The 22,600-nt window shown below is 41.6% G+C and overlaps 1 protein-coding gene across 4 annotated transcripts in view; it reads left to right on the top strand.

Annotated features, from left to right (window-relative positions):
- The first annotated feature begins 8,139 nt into the window (after positions 1 to 8,139).
- The window catches only part of SLC12A1 (solute carrier family 12 member 1), a 73,507-nt gene continuing 59,046 nt past the window's right edge, over positions 8,140 to 22,600 (top strand). For 3 of the 4 annotated variants that reach the window (XM_006135067.4, XM_006135066.4, XM_006135064.4), the window contains exons 1-4: positions 8,289 to 8,428; positions 11,289 to 11,769; positions 21,249 to 21,383; positions 21,582 to 21,657. In XM_006135067.4, the coding sequence (XP_006135129.2) occupies positions 11,359 to 11,769; positions 21,249 to 21,383; positions 21,582 to 21,657 (622 nt within the window). In that variant the 5' untranslated portion in view covers positions 8,289 to 8,428; positions 11,289 to 11,358. Of the gene's footprint in view, positions 8,268 to 8,288; positions 8,429 to 11,288; positions 11,770 to 21,248; positions 21,384 to 21,581; positions 21,658 to 22,600 lie in introns of those variants that run through there. The other variant, XM_006135065.4, reaches the window with a different exon arrangement.

Below are 22,600 nucleotides of genomic sequence, written 5' to 3'. Positions count from 1 at the left end.
TGATAGGCAACCCTATTGACCAATTGAGAGCAGTTTTAGATAAATCTGAATCGTCCGCAAATTTTTATTCCAAAGGAATGACAAAATGAACAGAAATTTTAATTTCATTGAAAATTTCCCAGGACTTAACAGATTTTCAAAAAAATTCCCAATTTCCCATTTTGACACATTTTACTCAAAAATTCCCAGAATTTGGGAAATTTCTCAGGATATAGAAACACTGCAGTTGCCCCAATCGCTCAGGCCAATCTCTCAGCTCCGATTGGCTGGCTGTTTCCAGCCAATAGGAGCTGAGAGATTGGCTGAGGTCAGTTCTTTTTGGCCGGTTGTTTCTGGCTAACTGGAGCTGAGGATTGGGCTGGGGGCGGGAAGATCGTACGATGCCTCTCCCTCCCTGCCGAGCAGAGAAACACAGGGACTGTGATTTAAACCTAGGCAGTGGCATTATTGAGGGTCCTGGCAGGGGCCAGATCTGGTGGCTTGGCAGGCTGGATCTGGCCCCCAGGCTGTATTTTCCCCAGCCCTGCTTTATAGGAAGAATTCATGCCACAACATTATATCAATGGTAAAGAGGGAGGATAAAGGATGGGTGGGAAATGTTTTTGGATTTGAACATCATAATTTCTCCCTACTCATCCAATGTGATTTAAGTCCAGTAACTGACCAGGGAAACCTCATATGCAAAAACTGAACCAGCCCAATGTACTGTACCAGCTTAGCTTGCAAGATTAAACAGTACAAAAGAGTCACAGCACCAAGGAGAGTTGCCTGTAAGAACTCACGTGTCTTGTTTTCAGTCACACAGTGTACATCTACATAGGAGGGCTAAATTCAAATTAAGCTATGTAACTTCAGTTACATCAATTGGACAGCTTAATTCAAAATAGCTTAACTCGACTTTAGGTGCTGTCTACACAGCAGGAAGTTGAAGAAAGAAGAACACTCTTCCTTCAACTTCCCTTACTCCTCGTGAAACTAGGCTTACAGGAGTCAAAGTAAGAAGTCCTCCAGCTCGACATTATTTCAAAATAAAGGCTAGACATACCCTACACGTGCTCATTGTTATTTTGGAATAACGTCAGTTATTCCAAAATAATGTTGCTGTGTAGACATTCCCTAAGAGAACAGAGATAATGGTTTTTGCAGTTGCCAATGAAAGTCCTGCCCTCAGACACCTGGAGGTGCTGTCACATTGGCTAAATCCACATGAGAGATGCATGCTGCTACCATATCCAGTGTTTCCACAGTCTTTTCAGAACAATGTGCAGTGCCGTTTCTTGCCCCAAGTCTGAGAAAACTGTTCACACTTGCTGAAACAAAACTTCACTTTTCCTACTCTAATCAAATTTATAGATGGCCGAGCAAGAGCTATTGGTGGGAGGGATAAATGTCATTAAAAATGTGTTGAATGCTATACATAAAATATATGGTGCAGGAGTTAGAATGGCCTTAGTTGTTCTAACTTTTGTTGGATAGGAACAGCCCCATATGGCCATAACCCTACCTGGGGATTGCCAGAGTACAGAGGCTGTCTGCAGTCCCTCTATGCTAGTGCATCTAAAAAGGACGGAACATAGGCCTTGTTATGCCAGCTGCTCACTGTCCAGTGATTTCCCCCAAAGACAGAAAAGCCCCAGCAGGCAGGGTGGGCAGTTTTTCAATCTATTTGCGCTACCAGAGTGGTGCAAAGAGGCTAATCAGGGTCCAAGACCTGGCCCTGCCATTGAATTTTATTTGGATTGTTACTCTGTGAAATTCTGTAGCAGAAGGTCCCAGTAAGATAGAAGAAGTTATAGAGGCTATGTCTAGACTGCAAGCCTCTTTCGAAAGAGGCTCTTTCGAAAGATATTTTCGAAAGAGCCTCTTTCGAAAGAGAGCGTCTAGACTGCACACGGAATTTCAAAAAAGCTCTCTTTCTAAAAAGCCTGTTTGCTTTCAAGAACGCCTTCTTTCGAAAGAGCACTTTCGAAAGAAGGCGTTCTTCCTCGTGGAATTAGGTTTACCACTGTCGAAAGAAAAGCCGCATTCTTTCGATTTAATTTCGAAAGAACGCGGCTGCAGTCTAGACGCAGGTGAAGTTTTTTCAAAAAAAGGCTACTTTTTTCGAAAAAAAAAAAGGCTACTTTTTTCGAAAAAACCCCTGAGTCTGGACACAGCCAGAGAGAAAAAAACAGAGGCTGAGTAGTAATATCTCGAGGTCACTTCACAATAGCAGCTGAGAGAGACTGGCAGTACTTGACAGTCATTTGATTCCACTTTTGAGAAACTTGTAATCCGACTTTTGTATATGCATTGTCATTCTCTCTGAACAGTTAGGTGTAGTAAGACATGCAGGAACAAGCAGACGAGATGTAGTGATTGTTAGTCTGCTAGAAAAAAAGAGACAGTGACGAGAACTTGGTTATGCAAAATGCCATTCACAAGGGAAAACACTGGATCCTACGGGAAAAGCCATGGACATTGTGCCTGCAGCTAATAGGAAGAGAAAGAGCCAGCCATTGGCAGTACTGATTCTTGTTAGTCCTCTCCATCCAAAATCTATTTCACAGAACATAGAATCATAGAACACTAGGACTGAGAGAGACCTGGAGAGGTCATCGAGTCCAGTCCCCTGCCCTCATGGCAGGACCCAGTGCCGTCTAGGCCATCCCTGATAGATGTCTATCTAACCTGCTCTTAAATATCTCCAGAGATGGAGATTCCACAACCTCCCTAGGCAATTTATTCCAGTGTTTAACCACCCTGACAGTTAAGAAGTTTTCCCTAATGTCTAACCTAAGCCTCCCTTACTGCACTTTAAGCCCATTGCTTCTTGTCCTATCCAAAGGCTAAGGAGAACAATTTTTCTCCCTTCTACTTATGGCACCCTTTTAGATAACTGAAGACCGCTATCATGTCCTCTCTTAGTCTTCTGTTTTCCAAACTAAACAAGCCCAATTCTTTCAGCCTTTCTTCATAGGTCATGTTCTCTAGACCTTTAATCATTCTTGTTGCTCTTCTTTGGACCTTCTCCAATTTTTCCACATCTTTTTTGAAATGTGTGCCCAGAACTGGACATAATACTCCAATTGAGGCCTGATCAGTGCAGGCTAGAGTGGAAGAATGACTTCTTGTGTCTTGCTCACAACACTCCTGTTAATGCATCTCAGAATATTTGCTTTTTTTGCAACAGCGTCGCACTGTTGACTCATATTTAGCTTGTGGTCCACTACGATCCCTAGATTCCTTTCTGCAGTACTCCTTCCTAGACAGTCACTTCCCATTCTGTATGTGTGAAATGGATTGTTCCTTCCTGAGTGGAGTACTTTGCATTTGTCTTTACTAAACATCATCCTATTTACCTCAGACCATTTCTCCAGTTTGTCCAGATCATTTTGAATTATGACCCTATCCTCTAAAGCAGCTGCGACCCTTTCCAGCTTGGTGTCATCTGCAAACTTAATAACTGTACTCTCTATGCCAATATCTAAATAGTTGATGAAGATATTGAGCAGAACCAGTCCCAAAACAGACCTCTGTGGAACCCCACTTTTTATACCCTTCCAGAAGGATTGTGAACCGTTAATAACTACTCTCTGAGAACAACTACTCTCTGAGAACGGTTAACCAGCCAGTTATGCACCCACCTTATAGTAGCACCATCTAAGTTGTATTTGCCTAATTTATTGATAAGATCATCACGGGAGACCATATCAAATGCTTTACTATAGTCTAGATACACCATGTCCACCACTTCTCCCTTATCCACAAGACTTGTTATCCTATCAAAGAAAGCTATCAGATTGGTTTGACATGATTTGTTCTTTACAAATCCATGCTGGCTGTTACCTGTCACCCTATTATCTTCCAGTTGTTTGCAGATTCCTTAATTGCTTGCTCCATTATCTTCCCTGGCACAGAAGTTAAACTGACTGGTCTGTAGTTTCCTGGATTGTTCTTATTTCCCTTTTTATAGATGGGCACTATATTTGACCTTTTTCAGTCTTCTAAAATCTCTCCTGTCTGCCATGATTTTTCAAAGATGATACCTAAAGGCTCAGATACCTTCTCTATCATCTCCTTAGGTATTTCAGGATGCATTCCATCAGGCCCTGGTGACTTGCAGACATCTAACTTTTCTAAGTGATTTTTTACTTGTTCTTTTTTAATTTTAGCTTCTAAACCTACCCCATTCTCACTAGTATTCACTATGTTAGGCATTCCTTCATCATCAGACTTCTTGGTGAAGAATGAGACAGAAGTCATTAAGCCCCTCTGCCATTTCCAAATTTCTGGTTACTGTTTCTCCCTCCTCACTGAGCAATGGGCCTACCCTGTCATTGGTCTTCCTCTTGCTTCTAATATATTTATAGAAAGTCTTCTTGTTACCCTTTATGTCTTGTAGCTAGTTTGAGCTCGTTTTGTGCCTTTGCGTTTCTAATCTTGCCCCTGCATACCTGTATTGTTTGCTTATATTCATCCTTTATAATTTGTCCGAGTTTCCACTTTTTATAGGACTCCTTCTTTATTTTTAGATCATGCAAGATTTCCTAGGTAAGTCAATGCGGTCTTTTGCCATAGTTTCTATCTTTCCTATGCAGCAGAATAGCTTGCTTTTGGGCCCTTAATAATGTCCCTTTGAAAAACTGACAACTCTTTTTCAATTGTTTTTCCCCTTAGTTTTTCTTCTCATGGAACCTTACCTACCAGCTCTCTGAACATACCAAAGTCTACCTTCCTGAAATCCATTGTCTCTATTTTGCTGTTCTCCCTTCTACCATTCCTTAGAATCATGAACTCTATGATTTCATGATCACTTTCACCCAAGCTGCCTTCCAGTTTCAGATTCTCAATCAGCTCCTCCCTATTTGTTAAGATCAAATCTAGAATAGCTTCCCCCTTAGTAGCTTTTTCAACTGTCTGAAATAAAAAGTTTGTTTCCAATGCAGTCCAAGAATTTATTGGATAATCTGTACCCCGCTGTGTTAGTTTCCCAACAGATGTCTGGATAGTTGAAATCCCCCATCACCACCAAATCCTGCGCTTTGGATGATTTTGTTAGTTGTTTAAAAAAAGCCTCATCTACCTCTTCTACCTGGGAAGGTGGTCTGTAGTAAACGCCTAGCATGACATCACTCTTGGTTTTTACCCCTTTTAACCTAACCCAGAGACTCTCAACACATCTGGTTTCTACATCCACCTCTACTTCAGTCCAAGTGTATACATTTTTAATATTAAGGCAACACCTCCTTACTTTTGGGCCTGCCTATACTTCGAGTAAGCTGTACCTTTCTATACTAATGTAATATTTCTAGCCTGGGTTCCAGTGTGAAAAACCATTGAGGCTTTAAAGTTCCAATATGCTATTTATTTTTGTTTTAATTTGGGCTGGCAAGCAATTAAAGATGAATCATGATTAATTACACTATTAATTACACCATTAAACAATAATAGAATACCATTTATTTAAATATTTTGGATGATTTCTACATTTTCAAATATATTGATTTCAAGTAGAAGACAGAATACAAAGTGCTCACTTTATTTGTAATCATCAATAAACATACTTGCACTGTAAAAAATAAAATAAATAGTATTTTTCAAATCACCTAATACAAGTACTGGACTGCAATCTCTTTGTCATGACAGTTCAATTTACCAGTGTAGAATTATGTAGAAAAATAACTGCATTAAAAATAATGTAAAACTTTAGTGCCTACAAGTCCTCTCAGTCCTACTTCTTGTTCAGCCAATCACTCAGACAAACAAGTTTGGTTTCAATTTGCAGGAGATAAGGCTTCCTGCTTCTTGTTTACAGTATCAAAACACTCGATTGCAAAATCAAAGCAGTCTATGAATAAACAAACATGCTAATTTCAAATATTAAAACTCCTTTTCCAATTCTTCTATGTGCACTGTTGAGAGAGATGGACTTATGGTTAGGCACTAGGTGGGGGTTTGGAAGATCTGGATTAAATACTCAGCTTTGCCACATTCACCGTGAGACCCAAGCTTAGTCACTTAGGCTACATCTACACTGCAGTGCTATTTTTGGATACTGGAATATCCCGAAATAGCTATCCCACATCTTTGGAGCAAGCCTGTTATTTCAGACTCACTCTTCCGACATTCCTGTAAACCTCATTCTATGAGGAGTAAGGGACATTTCAGAATAGCACTTTATTCCAAAATTTGGTGCTGTCAATGACAAAATAAGCTATTTTGAAATAATATTGAAATAAGATACGCAATTTACCTAGCTCAAATTGCATATCTTATTTTGAGTTATGGTGCTGTGGAGACGCACCCTTATTCTCTTTGTTCTTCTATTCCCCATTTTCAAAACAGAGATCTTAATCCTATCTTTCTCTCACTCTGGGTAGGTCTATACTACAGAGTTTTTTCAGAAAAAAAAAACATTTTTCCATAAACTTCAATTATGTCCACACTGCAATCTCATTCTTCCAAAAGAAAATCAAAATGAGGTTTTTTTCCGACTTGGTAATCCTCTTTCTACGAGGAAGAAGCCTTTTCCAAAGAGCTCTTTTGTAAAAAGGCATGTGTGGACGGGGAAGAGGGAGTTCTTTCAACAGAAGAGGAAAGAGGAAAAAGCACAGGTGCCCTGGTTGCCACTCTGTCCACAGCTGAAATGTGAGATAGAGTCCATTCAGTGTGGATGCTATCTTTCGAAAAAGCAGATCATTTTTTCGATGTGTTTTTGCAGTGTCGATGCTCTCTTTCAGAAGAATTTTTTTTGGAAAATCTCTTCCAGAAAAGCTTCTTCTAAAAGAAACCTGCAGTCTAGACATAGCCTCTGTTGCTGCATAAACTCCAGTTCTGCAAAGGTGTGACGGGGAAAGCGTTCCCCCTCACTTGCAGCCGCAGCGCGACAGAGGCGCACGGCGGGGAAGCAGCTGAGCGCCCCGAGGGAGCCGGCCGTTTGGCGGCCGAAGCACTCAGCGTGCGTGCTGCCAAGCAACCCGGGGTAGCCGGAGGGGGCGGGGCGCACAGCCGGGGGTAGAACCGCGGCAGCGGGCGCACCGCCTAGGGCGGGCATTAGGACCCTGAGGGACCCGGGCGGCGGGAGCACCGTGGGAGAGGGCGGCCCCAGTGCGCCGGGTCAAAAGGGCAGCAGCAAGGGGAGAGAGGGAGCCAGGAGGGAGCGGGGACTGGCGGCGTTCTCTCCTCCTGCGCAGGCGGAGCAGCAGGCGGAGGGCTCCGGACGGAGCAACCAACCACTCCGGACCTGTCCGGGAACGGGAGGACCAAGCCCGGCGGCCGGGGAACTTTCACCGGGAGCCGCGGCCACCATACCCAAGGACCAGAGTGGGCCGAGCCCGAGTAAGGACATTCCGGCCCCGGTGACCCGTGAGTGCAACCCGGGAGCAACCCCCAGGGATGACGGCAAGCCGGCGATCCAGGGGTTCGCCGGAGGGGAAAAGGACAGAGAGAGAGAGACGAGGGAGTGACGGTGAGCCACCTCACCACAAAAGGCATCACTGATATTTAGCTTTATGCACATGAGAAGTCTCAGACGAGCCAATAGTGTCACTCCTGTGCTTAAGCTAAACATGCATTTAACTGTGAATGGACCTCCCCGCTAAGAACTATCATAATACAAAAAATAAATAATCATAGTAATAATGAGTAGTACTTTATTCCCTGAATCTTTCCATTGACTTTAATAGGAGTACCTGCTGGACTCACTGTTCACATTCCAAATTCAATTTGCTAAAATCAGATTTCATGGAGTTTTAGAAATTTCTATTCATGTCAATGTAATTCAGTTACCTCTTAATGTACATTCTTCCTCGACCCTAAAGTATGAAAGAAAAAAAATCTAAAATGAAATGATTCTTGATCTTAAAGAAAATAAACAAGACAGACATACTGACATGCCAATGCTCATAAACAGATTCATAATTGAGAGACAGTAATTGATACAGCAGCCTAGAAGCCTGTAGCTGCATTTTATAAATTCTAAAGAAAAACCAACCTATATTTCTCCTTTGACATAGAGGCAGTTTTATTTCTCCCTTCCCAGAATTAACAGGTTCATTTACTAGTAGTTGATATTTAACAAGCTTGAATGTCACTTTGTCAGTCATTTAAGAGTGTTTTAGAGCATGAGTCAAAGACAGGGATTGGGTCCGAAACCTGATATTTTTCCACAGAAGAAAGAATTAGCCAATGAGGTAAAATCCATGATGCTTGAGTGTGAAGGACAGTTTATATGCAAAAGTAAATAAAAGGCAGACTGTCCTTCACTGGAGCAGGGGGACTGAGAGGTAAGCTACACTGCTCAGAATAGTTTAAGTTTGTTAACTTAAGTTTGTTAACTTATGCATAATTCAATAATACAAATAGTACTGAATTTAAAGGAAAACAACAGAATCTAATCTTTGGACATCTACTGCAAAAATAAATCATTTGCAAAGGCAGCAGAAAGGTAAGAACGTTTTATTTTCTTGGCGGTGGAAACACTTACTGTAGAAGTATACTTGGAAGATGAAATTATGGGTCCATTGAAGATGTTGAAGATTCCCATTGACTTCATAGGCACAGGCTTTCACCCACAATGTACAAGTACAGAGTTAGAACCAAATCTGCTGTTGACTATACTAGGATCAGGTTCTCTCCCTTATTCAAGAAAATATTTCATTTCCATGAACTCTTTTATTATTAAAGATTTTTACATTAAGGTAAGAGTCATACAGCAAATAGTGAGAGATTATCAATAACACAACAAATGTGACATGGATCAGAGATGACCAAGAAAAAATTAGTACCAAAGAAGCAGAAAGATGAAACGGCTTGTTTCTGGTGGAGTTTGCAAAACATGTAAGCAGGAAAGAACAACTTTCTTTGAAAAAACAGTATATAGTGGATTAGAGAGACATTTTGTTACGAAGGAAGTTTACAGCAGAATATTTGTAAATACACACATACAAGTACAGCACAGCATAGATAGGAGCTACAGAATCTGGATCTGATTTGCATTCAAGTGCTATAGCTAAGTATCATAATGAGAATGGAGAGTATTCAGTTAAAGGGCTCTTCATGTTATATTTCCCTTGTGTGATTATTAGACATTTTATAGAGGTAGGCATATGTGGACCTATTAATAGATATGGTTAATTTATCTTTCAATTCCCAGTTCATTCTTCTAATGGATTTATTTATTTAAGCATGTGCAGTTGGTATAGACCTTTTATAATATTGCATGCTTTTTCTCCAAAATGTCCTATCAGATTTACTTTCGAAAGGACTCCAGGCTCACCATGAGTTCAATAGGAACAGGATTGGACAGACTCTTACCAAAAGACTGTAAAACTGCATTTCTTCAGTTACTAAAAGTAGTTATCAATATATGTCTCTATTGATCTGGCACAGTATTAGTAGATCACAAATAATTAGTTAATACATACCAATAAGGGAGAGAGGGTGAGGGCTAGCTCAGTGATTTGAGCATTGGTCTGCTAACCCTAGGGTTGAAAGTTCAGTCCTTGAGGGAGGGCCGTTTAGGGATCTGGGGCAAATCTGTCAGGGATGGTACTTGATCCTGTCATGAGGGTTGAGAACTGGACTCAAGGACCCTTCCAGCTCTATGAGATAGGTATATCTCCATTTATTATTAATAATTCAGAGTAATTTAACTTGACAGCTTGTGCTCCTGGGACCCAATCCTGCAAATTTAACCATTTGGGGGCCCCAGTTCTGCATTCCTCACACATTTAGCTCTGATCATCTGCCACTATTTCTTTCAGATAGTCTTAAATGGGTATTTGGGGACACAAGGAATGCAAGATCAGATCTGTAAATTATTTGTTGAATCTGGTATTGCCTAAAACTATTGAAAATATATATTTCAATAATAAATAGCTGTCATTTTGCTTTAGTTACTTGGACACATTTATTTATTGTATTTTTTTACAATTATATAAAAACATTGTTTTGATAGTTTCAGCTCTCTCACATTCATTCCTTTATGTGGCATGACTTCTAGAAAAAACAATGAAGAGTCCTATGGCACTTTAAAGACTAACAGATCTATTTTGGCATAAGTACATCTACACTGCACACTTATTTAGAAATAAGCTATTTGGGAAGAAATACTCTGAAATAGCTTATTTTAAAATAGCACGTCCATGCTACAGGGAAGCCTCAAAATTAGTCCAAGGCAGACTTCCCTAATGTGGACGCGCTACCTCAATTTAAAGCCTCAGGAGGCACTGGGGAGCAATTAGTTTGAATGGCCCTGGAGAGGAGCTATTTTGAAATTGCAGCAGTGGAACGGACACTACTGCTATTTCTAAATAGCTATTTTGGAATAGGCGTCATTCCTCATGGAATGAGATTTACAGAAATCAGAATAAACCATCCATCATTTTGAAATTATTTTGAAATAACGGAATTGCTGTGTAAACGCTTGCATTGTTATTTCAAAATAACATCAGTTACTTTGACATAACTGTGCTGTGTAGATGCACCCAAAGTGATTTTCACCCACGAAAGATTATGCCCAAATAAATCTAATAGTCTTTAAGATGCCACAGGACTCCTCATTGTTTTTGCAGATACAGACTAATATGGCTACTCCTCTGAGACATGACTTCTAGAGATATCTAAAATTAATACTTTTCAGTGCTTCAATCAACTATTAATAAATTATCTCACATTTTGGGACTACTGAAATTTGTAAAGGCTTATGTTTTTACTTTTAATAATCTAATATAGTTATTTTAGAAAACTTTGGATTTTGAATAATCATATCAATTTACTTCTATACTATGAATTAAATTAACCAATGAGCAATGGTAAATAGACCATGTGCAGGCACTGTGGTGAATTGCACTCTTGTAGCTAGATGTTGCATTCCTTTCCTCTCCAGTGAACCATTGGACTGTATCATTCAGAGAAGTACAACATTTATTCCTTACAAAGATAGTGAATTGAGGAAAGTTACTTTTAAGTACAGTTATAACCTATTAGGGTCTGATCCAAAGTCCATTGAGATAAATAGCAAGACTCTTTTTGATATCAAATTGCCTGAAACTTTGGATCATGCCCCATTTGTAAAAAGTTATAAGGCTGCTGTCTAATTGAGTTTTTAATAAATCATGAAAGACTTACATGACTGTGCAAGTTAATTAAATATAGAAAAGTTTTACTTATATGTTGATGACAGAATTATGCAAGACAACCCAAAGAAGAATACTTCGGAGTGAACACTTCAACAAGGTCTCCACTGAACTTTGTTTGATTAAGAATCAAGCCATTTCAAATGCAACATTACTGTTTTATTGCAGATAAAGCAACCCTACCTCCGACTCAGAAGAATAGGAAGCTTGGAGACCTGAGCACATAACATTCCTGAAGATGTCAATGAATAATTCTCTGAACATATTCTTGGACCCAAGTCCAAATAGATTTCAGGTTAATATAATTAACGAAAGCCATGACAATAATGCAATATCCCAAGAGGATGCTGATCCTCCACATTATGAAGAAACATCTTTTACCGAAGAAGCAAACAGCAGACTCGGGGTCAGTCACAGGCCTGGAAACAGAGCATTATATGAAAATTTTCTTCAAAATGGGGATACTGTTAAATCTGATGGAAATTTACATCCCTGTGATACTCACAGTAACACATATTATCTAAAAACCTTTGGCCATAACACAGTGGATGCCGTTCCTAACATTGATTATTATCGAAACACCGGCAGCATCAGTGGAATCAAAATGAACAGACCAAGCTTGTTAGAAATTCATGAACAACTGGCAAAGGTAAGTTGAAAGCGACGATATAAACATTTCCCATTACATTTCCAGGCTAATTCTGTTTAAAAACACATTCACACCCTTATTTTTTTAAACCTGTGCCATAGTAAAAGCATAACTAAATACTTTCCTTATTTAGACTTACTCCTGCAGTATGTTCTCTTTTTTATATTCTGCTAGGAGTTCAGATGATCTTTGCTATAAAGCCATAGGATTTATGTTTGACTTGCAGTTAAGTGAATAGAAGTAGCAGTATAAGTCATAATTTAACCAATATTAAATATGAAAATATCTATTCTAACCTTTAATCTAACACTCTGCTATCACTAGAGTTCTATTGATTAGTTTGTTGTGTACATTTGATAATCTGGTAATAACTATTGTATTATAGTTTTATAATGTGTAATAAATACTATCATCAGCTAGTCAGAAATACAATGCTTCATGCATTTACGATATGAACAGAAGCTACCAAATTGTAAGAAAAAGTGAAAAGATGCAAATAAAAATGAGCTTTGTACGCATAAAAGAATATGTGTTCATTTTGAAAGAATGTGCTTTAAAGAAAAATATGTTAACAGGGGTCAAATTCATCCTTAAGCACTGGTTATCCCTGGAACTCAGTGGATTCACTCTAGGGATGAATTTGTCCCATACTGTTTATTGGAAGAATGATTTTTGGGAGGGTCTAAGAGGCATGACGTGAGGGACTGTCTATCAACCATTTAGGCAGAAGTCATTTGGCTAAATCTTTTTTCACTGTCCAGTGCAAAAAAGTTGTTTATACTTCACTCATATGCAATGGCAACAGAAGTATAGAGGCAAGACTGACTTACCAAAAACTAGCTAGAACCACAGGATAGGGTACAGTTGCTCTTGACAAATAAGATGCCTAAACTGTTAATTATTTTCTTGAGCTGGGGTTATTTCTCCTCCACCCACCTTCTTTCTAGGGGGATTATGGCTCTAGTTTTGATTAACTGAATGAATAGGTGAGTTTACCATTTATCCACAAGATTGATGGGGCTAGTGAATAGAACTTCTCCTCCAGCAGTCACTCAATGCATGCTCCATTTTATCTACACAGCCACCTCTGGTAAATTGATCATAAATTTACAAGAAAAAGACCCTTTGTCATCATAATCCTTGTTTTCTTGCCTTTTGCATCTGCTTTTCCCAAAATGGTTCACCTTTGAAATGAATTATGGGGGTCTGATCCTTCATTGCTTGCATACTCAAAACTCCCCTGAAATGTAGATGAAAAGTTTGTAACAGCAAGCCCCAGACTGAATCAAAATGCAATGGTTAACCCTTTGAATTGTAGGGTTTCACTAATGTCTATACTACATCAGATGCACCAGTGTAATTTTTTTCTATAAAAAAAATCTTAATGGATCATGGAGGCCTGACTTGCACTGACTTGCTCTGTAGTTACACTCATCTAAAGAGAGGGAAGAGTAGGTGCAAACACACCTTCACCAAGAGTTTTAGGCAGACAACTAGATCCAGCCCTCTATATAGTTCTTCACTGCAATTAAAAAAGTAACTGAAAGCTGACTGGTTCTACTGATCTGGGTAAAAGTAGAATCCCTCTCACCTCCCAAACCATGGTGATGAGTTCTCTATAAAAGGCATCACTAAGATGTAACCTTCACCCTGGTTAGAGCTGAAGTCAAACCAATTGTTGTCCTCTGAGGTTCTTAACTGTTCAGATAGATGTGCCTTAGGGTGCGTCTAGCTTGGAGGGTTTTTTCGGAAAAAAGCCGGTTTTTCCAAAAAAACTTCACTTACGTCCACACTGCTTCATTTTTTAAAAGAAAATTGAAAGAATGCAGGGGGTTTTCTGATATTGGTAAACCTCATTCTACGAGGAAGAACACCTTCTCCGAAAAAGCTCTTTCAGAAAAAGGCATGCGTGGATGTGAAAGAGGGAGTTTTTTCAAAAGAAGAGGCCTCCAGGAAAAAGCACAGGTACCCTGGTGGACACTCCGTCCAAACTAATCACAGCTGTAGAGTTCCTGTCTCCTGACAGCTCTTAAAGCTGCAGGCACCCAGGGCAAGGCTTGTGGCAGGAACCGGCCTTGCAGCAGCACCCTGACCATGTGACTCTGACTGCTAAAGGCCTGCTGATCCATGGCATAGCTACAACCCCTCCAAAATCCCTCTGGCCCACACAGGGAGCAGCACCTGGGCTCTGAGGACCCACCCAGGGGCACCAAACACTGGGCACCCTCCTGGTCTGGGACGGAGAGTCTGTCCCTCTTCAAGCTGTGGGGCGAGGAGGAGAAAATGCAGGATCTCCGCTCCTGAAGGTGTAATGTGGACATATACGGGTGCATGGCCAAAGCTCTGGCCCAGAGGAGACACCAACCCTGCACTTTGGACCAAGTACAGAGCAAGGTGAAGGAGCTCTAGCAAGGGAATATCTGGGCCACGGAGCGCAGCTCTCGGGCTTGGAGACACCCGTGCTCACCCATCCGGAGCTCCTGGAGGAGGAGGAGGAGGATGACGATGACCATCAGCTGCAGGAGGATAACACTGGCAGCGTCATCACCCTCAGCCTGGAGCTGTTACCCCAGGCCCTGGAGAACTCCCAAGCATCTTCTGACGCCAGGGAGAGATCATCAGGTGAGTGCTCTCATTTTGTCACACACACAGGGTGGGAGAGGCAGGCTCAGAGGGGATGGAGTGCGATCATCGATCAGCATGCTCTGCCTGGACAGCGTGCTGCTGTCCATGCACGTGCAAGCACATACAGTGGCAGTATGCACCACATGGTCTCAGAAGCCAGCCCTGGAGCACACACAGGCAGCTGCTCACAGGCTGGGGGGAGGCTCCACACAAGTCTGACCCCTGGGAGGGATGTCCTTCCCCTGCCAGCCATTGCTGGAAGCAGGCTAGGCACAAGGGCGCACGCATGACCCCACACAGACCAAGAAGTGCCGCACATAGCCATGCCTGCACGCGTGAGGCCCCACCCACTCCTGTGGACAGCGCTGCCAAGTGCAAGTGTGCATGTGGGCTCCAGGGAAGGCCAGGCTGCTCCAGGCACCTTTCCTGCACATGGGATCCTACAGTCTAGATGAACACTTCCCTGGCCTGCTTGTCTATGGGAGGGAGAAGGGGGGCAGAGAACAGAGTTGAAGGCCCTCACAACCTGCAGAAGGAGACAAAGAAACACATAGAATGAGAGGGAGCGCCTGATCCCTTGGGAGGTGCCCGTCCCCTTCCTCCCCCCCTCAAACACCGCAGGAGCCATGCCCATGAGGCTGCCCATCCAGCAGCAGGGCGGTGTAAAGGTGCGATGGCATAACCCCCACAGGGACAGGGCTTCCCCCCACCTCCACTCCACCCCCCACAGAGCTTTCCCTAGGGTCCCTGTTTTCCAGGATTCCTCCGTCCCCCGCAAGGACTGCAGCCCAAAAGTGCCTTACCTCCATAAGGAGGATCCTGATGGTGGACTTCCCCATGCCCGAACTGGTGGCCCACCGACCAGTAGCTGTCGAGGGTGGCCAGCTTCCAGACAGCAAAAGCGACCAGCTTCTCCAGGGGAATGGTGGGCCATAGGTGGGTGCTGCGTCTCCAGAGCCCAGGGGCAAGCCAGGCACACAGCTCCAAGAAGGTGGCCTTCTGCATGTGGACGTTGCTGAGCTACTGCTGATCGTCCTACCTCTCCATGACCAGCCGATCCCACCATTTAGAACTGGTGTCCAGTCTCCAGAATCGTCTCTCCACTGTGGGGTGCGGGTGCAAGGGCATTGCTCCCGCACCCAAGCAGAGGGACTCACAGATGAGCTCTGAGTCCAGCTGGGGCAGAACCTGCAGCATGGCTGCGTGGAGCCATCGTATGCCCAGGGGGCAGCTCCGGCTCCATAGCAAAAAAAATAAAATATGCTGTGGCGTCCAACAAAGCTGGGCAACCAGAGCTCACACTGCTAAAGCTTTGCTGTCCCTCAGAGAGGTAGGCAAGCACGCATCAGAACCTGAGAAACGGCTGTCCGGGGGTGTCCCTTAAAGCATGCATCTCAGATAGCCTTAGGCAACAGCACCCGGAAGCAACTGCTGACCTAATGCCCTGGCTGACGTGGTTCCAGGTGGCCTTTTATGTGAGAGAGCATCCAATGAGTGTGGACGCTCTCTTTCAAAAAAGCAGAGCGCTTTTCTGATGCACTTGTGCTGTGTGGACGCTCTCTTTCAAAAGGAGTTTTTTTGGAAGATCTCTTCCAAAAAAGCTTCTTTCGAAAGAAGCTTGCTGTCTAGATGAACCTTAGGGAAGAAGAGAGGGTTCATATCTAGCTTCCAACTGGGATTAGAAGAGCCAAAACACAGTCAGGAAAAAGCCCTGTTCTCTCTCTCTTTCTGGCCATGGTGGAAGCAGAAGTCTACAGAGAAAGCCTGCTCTCAATACATTTCCTACTCAGTTTTGCATATTTGTGAGGTATGAATAATTTGGAGATGCATTTGACTTGTGAATACTGATTCAAATGCAGTTCAAACTCCAAACCTCTTGAGGTTCACCCATCCCAGAAAGGGTCAGTTAGCAGTACTGAAATCAAGCCTAAAGTTAACCATTTGGAAAATCAGGGCCTGATTCACTCCCATCTCCCACATTGGGACTCCCATTTACAATAAGCACCCTGCCTGAGCTTAATATAAATGAGAATCAGGTCCCTTGCACAGTCATTTACTGCTATGCATTATGAATGCCAAGTGAGTATAAAACACTATCCCTGGTGTAAATAAGTGGAGAATTCCAATTTGGTAGCTCCACTCATTTTTCTGATGTATAAGTGAAAACTCAGGGGACAAGAGAGTGGAGAATCTCGCCTTCCATTCTTAGATAAATTCTTGTATTATATAAATACATTGGTGCATGTGAAGCAGTACAATGAAACCCAGGTGTTATGGGGTTTAAAGCTTGACCATGATAACTTAATTCAGTCAGAGGTTTGCTGCTGGACAGCTTTTCAGTTTGGATACCAGTTTTTGTTTACAGAATGTAGCTGTTTATTTTGTTCTCTGAGGTTTTTTTAGTGAGTGAGTGTCAAAGCAAGAACAGTCTGGCTCATTTCAGAATCTTCACAGCATCTCTGGGATAGCATTTGGATGCAGAGGTGCAGGGCTTTGGGTGCGGGAGGTGGGGGGTTAAGACTGGGGTAGGAATTTGGGATGTGGGCTCCAGCTGGGCACTGCTTACCTCAGGTGGCTTTTGGGTGGTGGTGCAGTGGAGCTAAGGCAGGCTCACCCCTGCCCTTGCCCTGGACCACTCCCAAAAGTAGCCAGCAAACTCCCTCCCAAGTCCTGTTGTGCACCCTCTGTGCTCTGTGGAGAAAGGATACAGAGTGGGAGGGGCATGTTGACATCAGCACCCCCTGCCACCCACAGAAAGCAGGAGAATTCCCATGGGAGGGGCAGCTCCAAGGCAAAGGGCAGGAGAGGAGTAGCAGTGGGAGGGCGAGGCAGCTGAAATGGTGGCACTTGATAGCCTCTTGGCCAAACCAGTCAGGATCACCTGTCAGAGGCTCCAAGGTCTACTGCCCTCTTCCCCCTCCCCCAAACATAGTGCTTAAAGGACTTAAAGAGACTGCACAAGGTACGCCCATCTTGCTAGCAGTGGAACCCAGCCCTTTTAGCTCCTACTAACCATAGTGTAGAAGGAACTTATGTGAGTCAACCTGTTGTTTAAAAACTCTAATGGTGGTTCTGAAGGATGGAGTAGCAAACATGGAAAACTAGCTTCTATGACTGGTCATACACTGGGGTGAGGAAGAAATTTGCAGTATGCATTCTCTGGTGTTACTCCTATCTGTTAGTGCTGGCTTAACAGGCTCATCAATCTCTATATATGGACCAGTCTCCACTAAAGTGGGACAGAGCATCACACTGAGTGGTGTGGCTTACATTAGCAGCCCTTGCTGTGCTTTTGTGGAAGGATATTGGCCTTACTAAATACATTAAGCCTAAATTTGTAAGCCATAAGACCACTATACAAACCCCATACAATGTACCACACAAAGCCCTGTAATCCTGCACCACTGCTAGTGTTTCATGCAGAGTGTGCGCCATACCTGGCTGCTGAATTACATACCTACACCTATTTGTCACAGTGCAGTTCATATGGAGGCAAGCACATCTCACTAGGAGAAACCTAGATTCAAACAACAAAGCCAAACAAAGTTGTCAAACATAATTGGCTTGTCGGAGCCTACTGTGGGTGGCAAGAAGCGACATAATTTATGACTCCAGCTGTCTGAGTCCAACATAAGCCTTCCTATTGTGCTCTGATGCTGGTTTAACATCAGAAGATGAAACATTCATGTTTAATACATTTTAAAAAATGTATAATTTTTCTGATGTCAGAATTTAAGCAGGCTGAAAGGAACCTCTGAGATCCCGCTCCTTCACTACTGGAATCAAAACGTGTGTCATCTTTTAGCAAGATGTGCCACTTTTAGCTCACAATAAGCTCCAAAATGCCAATTATAGTTAAAGAACTATTTTGTAAGAACTATTTCACAGCTGGTAGTGGGTGAGAATTGCTTGGGTCTAACAGTTACCCCACCATAAAAATAATTTAACCTTCCTTCATCTCCTTGGCTGTTCTCCACACTTATTATGTAGATTGGATGCTCACATCATTACTAGCCTCACATGATACTAAAGCTGAAATATTCTGAAATGAGGAAGGGAAAATGTTAAAAAGAGCAATAACTTTTGATTTAGGTGACTTCTTGAAATGTTCTGTCACCTTTACTCCTTATCCTTGATGCATGAATTGCCCAGGTAAAGCCATTTGGTAAATAAATAATCATTCCCTAAAGCACTCCAATTTAAAATGCATAATGGAAGGTTTAGGACCATAATTTACAGCAATGGAATGTGAAAGCACAAATTAATTCCCAGTATGTAAGAAACAACTGGTTTCAAGTGGCAATGCCAGAACCTTTATGTCTTTGATTACTTAATCCCATGAATGTGCAACAAACAGAATTATGGCAGCTAGTGCCCCTCGCTTCTCCTTAACAACTGACTGTATTTTGAGTGTACATAGTCACTGTTATCTGAGGTGGAACTATCTAAAGCACCTATGTGATTTAGGAGCACAACTCTCAGACTTTCTATGGGGTTTGTGCTCCTGAATCACATGGATAGTTTTGAAAATCACCCCCACAGATTCTCTCCAAAGAAGTTCAGCATTGTTCCTCTTCATCAGATAAGGTAATAGGTAGCACTAGTAGGAGAATATAGAACACAGTCTGGTCTGATATGCAGGTGTATATATAACAAAACTATCTATTGTTTGTTGTATCTGAGGTCAGAGCTAAGCCTGAATTTTCCACAACACACATACTTCATTCCCATTAACTTGGCATTATGGGTGCTCAGCACCTTTGAAAATAAGATGGCATAAGTCTCAAGTCTCAAAAACTGAGGTGGCTAAAATTAGAGGCCACTTTTGGAAATTTTGGTTTTGCTCAATATCAAACACTGACTGAATGGCAGATCCAGCAGTAGATTTCACTTCTCCTGACTCCCAGTCAGGTAACCCATCCCCTGAAGTACACTGCCTTTCATAAGCAGAGGTGCTTCTACTTTATGATACAACGTTAAGTGTATGAGGCTCATTGTGAGTAGATGTTCCTGATTTTATAAGATGTGAGATAAAGAGCATTGCTCTTAGTGTGTTAATGGCTGTAATGAAGTATGTTTCTGTAGTGTTATTATAAGTTCTTCACTGTTTTAATTACATGTACAGCACATACAGTAAATTCTTATACATTATATATTTCTACATGAATACATATAAATGTATGCTATGGTCAAATTCTAGTTGGGCATGCACATGCCAGCTGACAATATGCAACACACACTGTGTTGCACTGTATGGTGGGAACATACTCTATACATTTGCCAATAAAGTGGCAGCACAAAGCCCATTCTCTAACTCCTTTTCCCCATACACTTTTCTCTTCCTACCAAGGGCCCATGATTTCTTCACACTGGTGGCCTTCTTTTACATCCTCCTATCTCCTACACCTACACTCCTCCCCCCCTCCCCCACACACACACAGCTCCCTGAATACCAACTTCTATCTCCCTAATCTTCTCACTTACCACAACAGATTATTTAAACTCATAAAAGCCTGCAAGAACATGTATCCCTCTTCACACAGGGCATAACCTGTACCTGGATGTTGTCTATCCTTATGCTGATTCTCCCAGAAACTTTTACAGGTTGAACATCTCTAGTCCGGCATTCTCAGGACCTGACCAGTGGCAAACCAGAGAATTTGCTGAACCATGAGAGGTCAATATTGTTTAGCAGCATTACTAGCATTTCCACTAATTACAGGCTCCTTACAAGATATATAAGGGTTAATCAGAATTGCATAACAGCACAGAACACTGAGAACAGGACTAGTGGCTGTAAACAAACTTTATGGGCCCATGGGAAACTTGCACACACCCATGATAAGTGGACAGGCTAACTAAAATCATGCTGGACCACAGATGTTGCTGGACCAAAGAGTACTGGACTAGAGAGGTTCAACCTAGAGGCTCTTTATATGATGAAACTCAGAGGAGAGCAAAGAAGCATAATTTAGAGGTTAGGGATATAGTTTCTACACTGGTCCACAGATACTACCTGACCAACCAATGGCTGCTTGGTACAATCCTCTACCACAACATATTCCTCTGTGAGCTGCAAGCTGCAGACCAGAAGCTGAAGTTTCTCAAGAGCTAAGGGGCAGGGCACTGGAGTTTTGGGTTGTACTATCAGAGAAACAGAGATAGATCCTATTGTACATCCAGATCTGAACTTTCCCAAAACTCTGAGATACTGGTTCAGGCACCATTCTAATATGTGTATGGTGGAAGTTTTTCAATGTCAATGAGCACACACGAACTCTGCATCTGGCATGTGATTATGGCATCAGTAAGCCAGCACCTGACTTTGTATAATTATACTTCTATTATAGCTAATCAAACAGTAGAACAGATTATTCAATTAATATGGAATTCACCAAATAAATTATTTGCCAAGTAGCAGTCAACAAAAGCTAATTTCTTTAGTCAGCTTTAATTCTTATTTTATATAAAATATATTTATTATGAATAACAATAATTTACATTTCATTGCCATTTAGAGGCCAGCCACATCAGGACCTCAGTATACCATATGTTATACAGAGATATATGTATAATATATATACACTGTACACTGTTAATACTTACCCATAAACACAAATAAACAGTGTTTAAGTCCAGGCTATAATACATTTATTCATTGTGATTATATTTTGAGTACTTCTGCTACTATTTAGTGAGAGTAAGAGGATAACATTCTCGTACAAAGAAAGCAAAATACAATTTTATTTTGAATCCCTATTTTTCATGTGTTCCATATGTAGCTAGTTGTCACCTGCTGGGTATATTGTTTATCAACTGTACAGAATGTATGTGTTTTGTGTGTGATCTTTTAGAATATAGCAGTGAACCCTGGTTCAATCGACAGAGTTACAAATGGAGATGGTTCTCCAGGAGAAGAAGCAACAGCTAACAAGGAAGAAGAAAGCAAAGGGGGATTCGTGAAGTTTGGATGGGTGAAAGGTGTGCTGGTGAGAGAAACATAAATCTTCCTATCAGAAAAGTACAAAAATTAAGATATTAGCAATTATAAATTCCCTTTAAAAACAGAGGGATTATGATTTTAAAAAGACTACTAATTTTCTGCAATGTACCGTATCAAGTTTCTAGCTAATCATAATACCGTTCGCAATTTTATAGTGAAGCAACATTATTTGTTTAAATTTTAGGTGAGATGCATGTTGAATATCTGGGGAGTGATGCTTTTCATTCGACTGTCCTGGATTGTAGGTCAAGCCGGAATTGGTATGTATTTTTTCAATATCATTTTGAACAGCATAAAGAATAAAAGGTAGAAACTATACATGAACACAATTAATATGTAATCTGAAATGTGTGTTTACCTGATGCACTAACTTTGGTCTTCCAACTAGTCTTCCTACTAGAATTTTCCAGACTCCCAGACAAATTACTACTTAGCAGGATGTGTGTGTGTAAAATATACACACAAACATCTAACAATCCCCAGCTTTGGTGAAATGTTGTATTTAGAATCAGTAACAGTTCTAAACTTCACAGCTGAAGCTGATTAATAATATGCATTCTCATGTACAGTTGACCTTTCTACTTCATACTTTGCTAATCCATAAACCCAAACTGTCATTCACACACTATTTTTAACTACAATGCAGAGCCAGATACTGGTGACACCATGAAATAGCTTATTAAAACTCAACTATACTTTTCAAATAAATTAACAAAGTACATTCTGCAGTTCAGGATCCATTGTAAATGCATCCTACCCACTGAATATAATGTAATGACACATCAACTTCAGTGCGAGTAGGACCCTGGGGGCTCTATTCTGCCTGGTATTGAGTACCCTAATTCCCACTGAAGTCAATGAGAGATGAGTGTGCTCACCACCTCACAGGGTCTTCACCACTTTATAGCATCAGGCTTTTATTCAAGAATGTAAAATCAGAATATCACAGAGGTTAAGGCTGGAAGGGATCATCAGATCATTTAGTCTGACCTCCTGTATATCACAAACCTCCACAACCACCCAGCACCAGCACCCTAAACCCAACAACTGAACAAGCAAATGAGACCACAGTATTACAGCCTTTAGAAGACTAGATTATTATATGTACAGGCAAGAGAATAGGAGGGACAAGGTGCACCAAGACTCTACAGCCCTGCAATTCCAGGGAAATTATTAAAATATACCCTGAAAATCCTGGCAAGT

Source organism: Pelodiscus sinensis, chromosome 14, assembly GCF_049634645.1.
Source record: "Pelodiscus sinensis isolate JC-2024 chromosome 14, ASM4963464v1, whole genome shotgun sequence".
NCBI lineage: Eukaryota > Metazoa > Chordata > Testudines > Trionychidae > Pelodiscus > Pelodiscus sinensis.
Note: the sequence above shows the minus strand (reverse complement) of the source record. Positions and strands in the feature narration are given on the sequence as shown.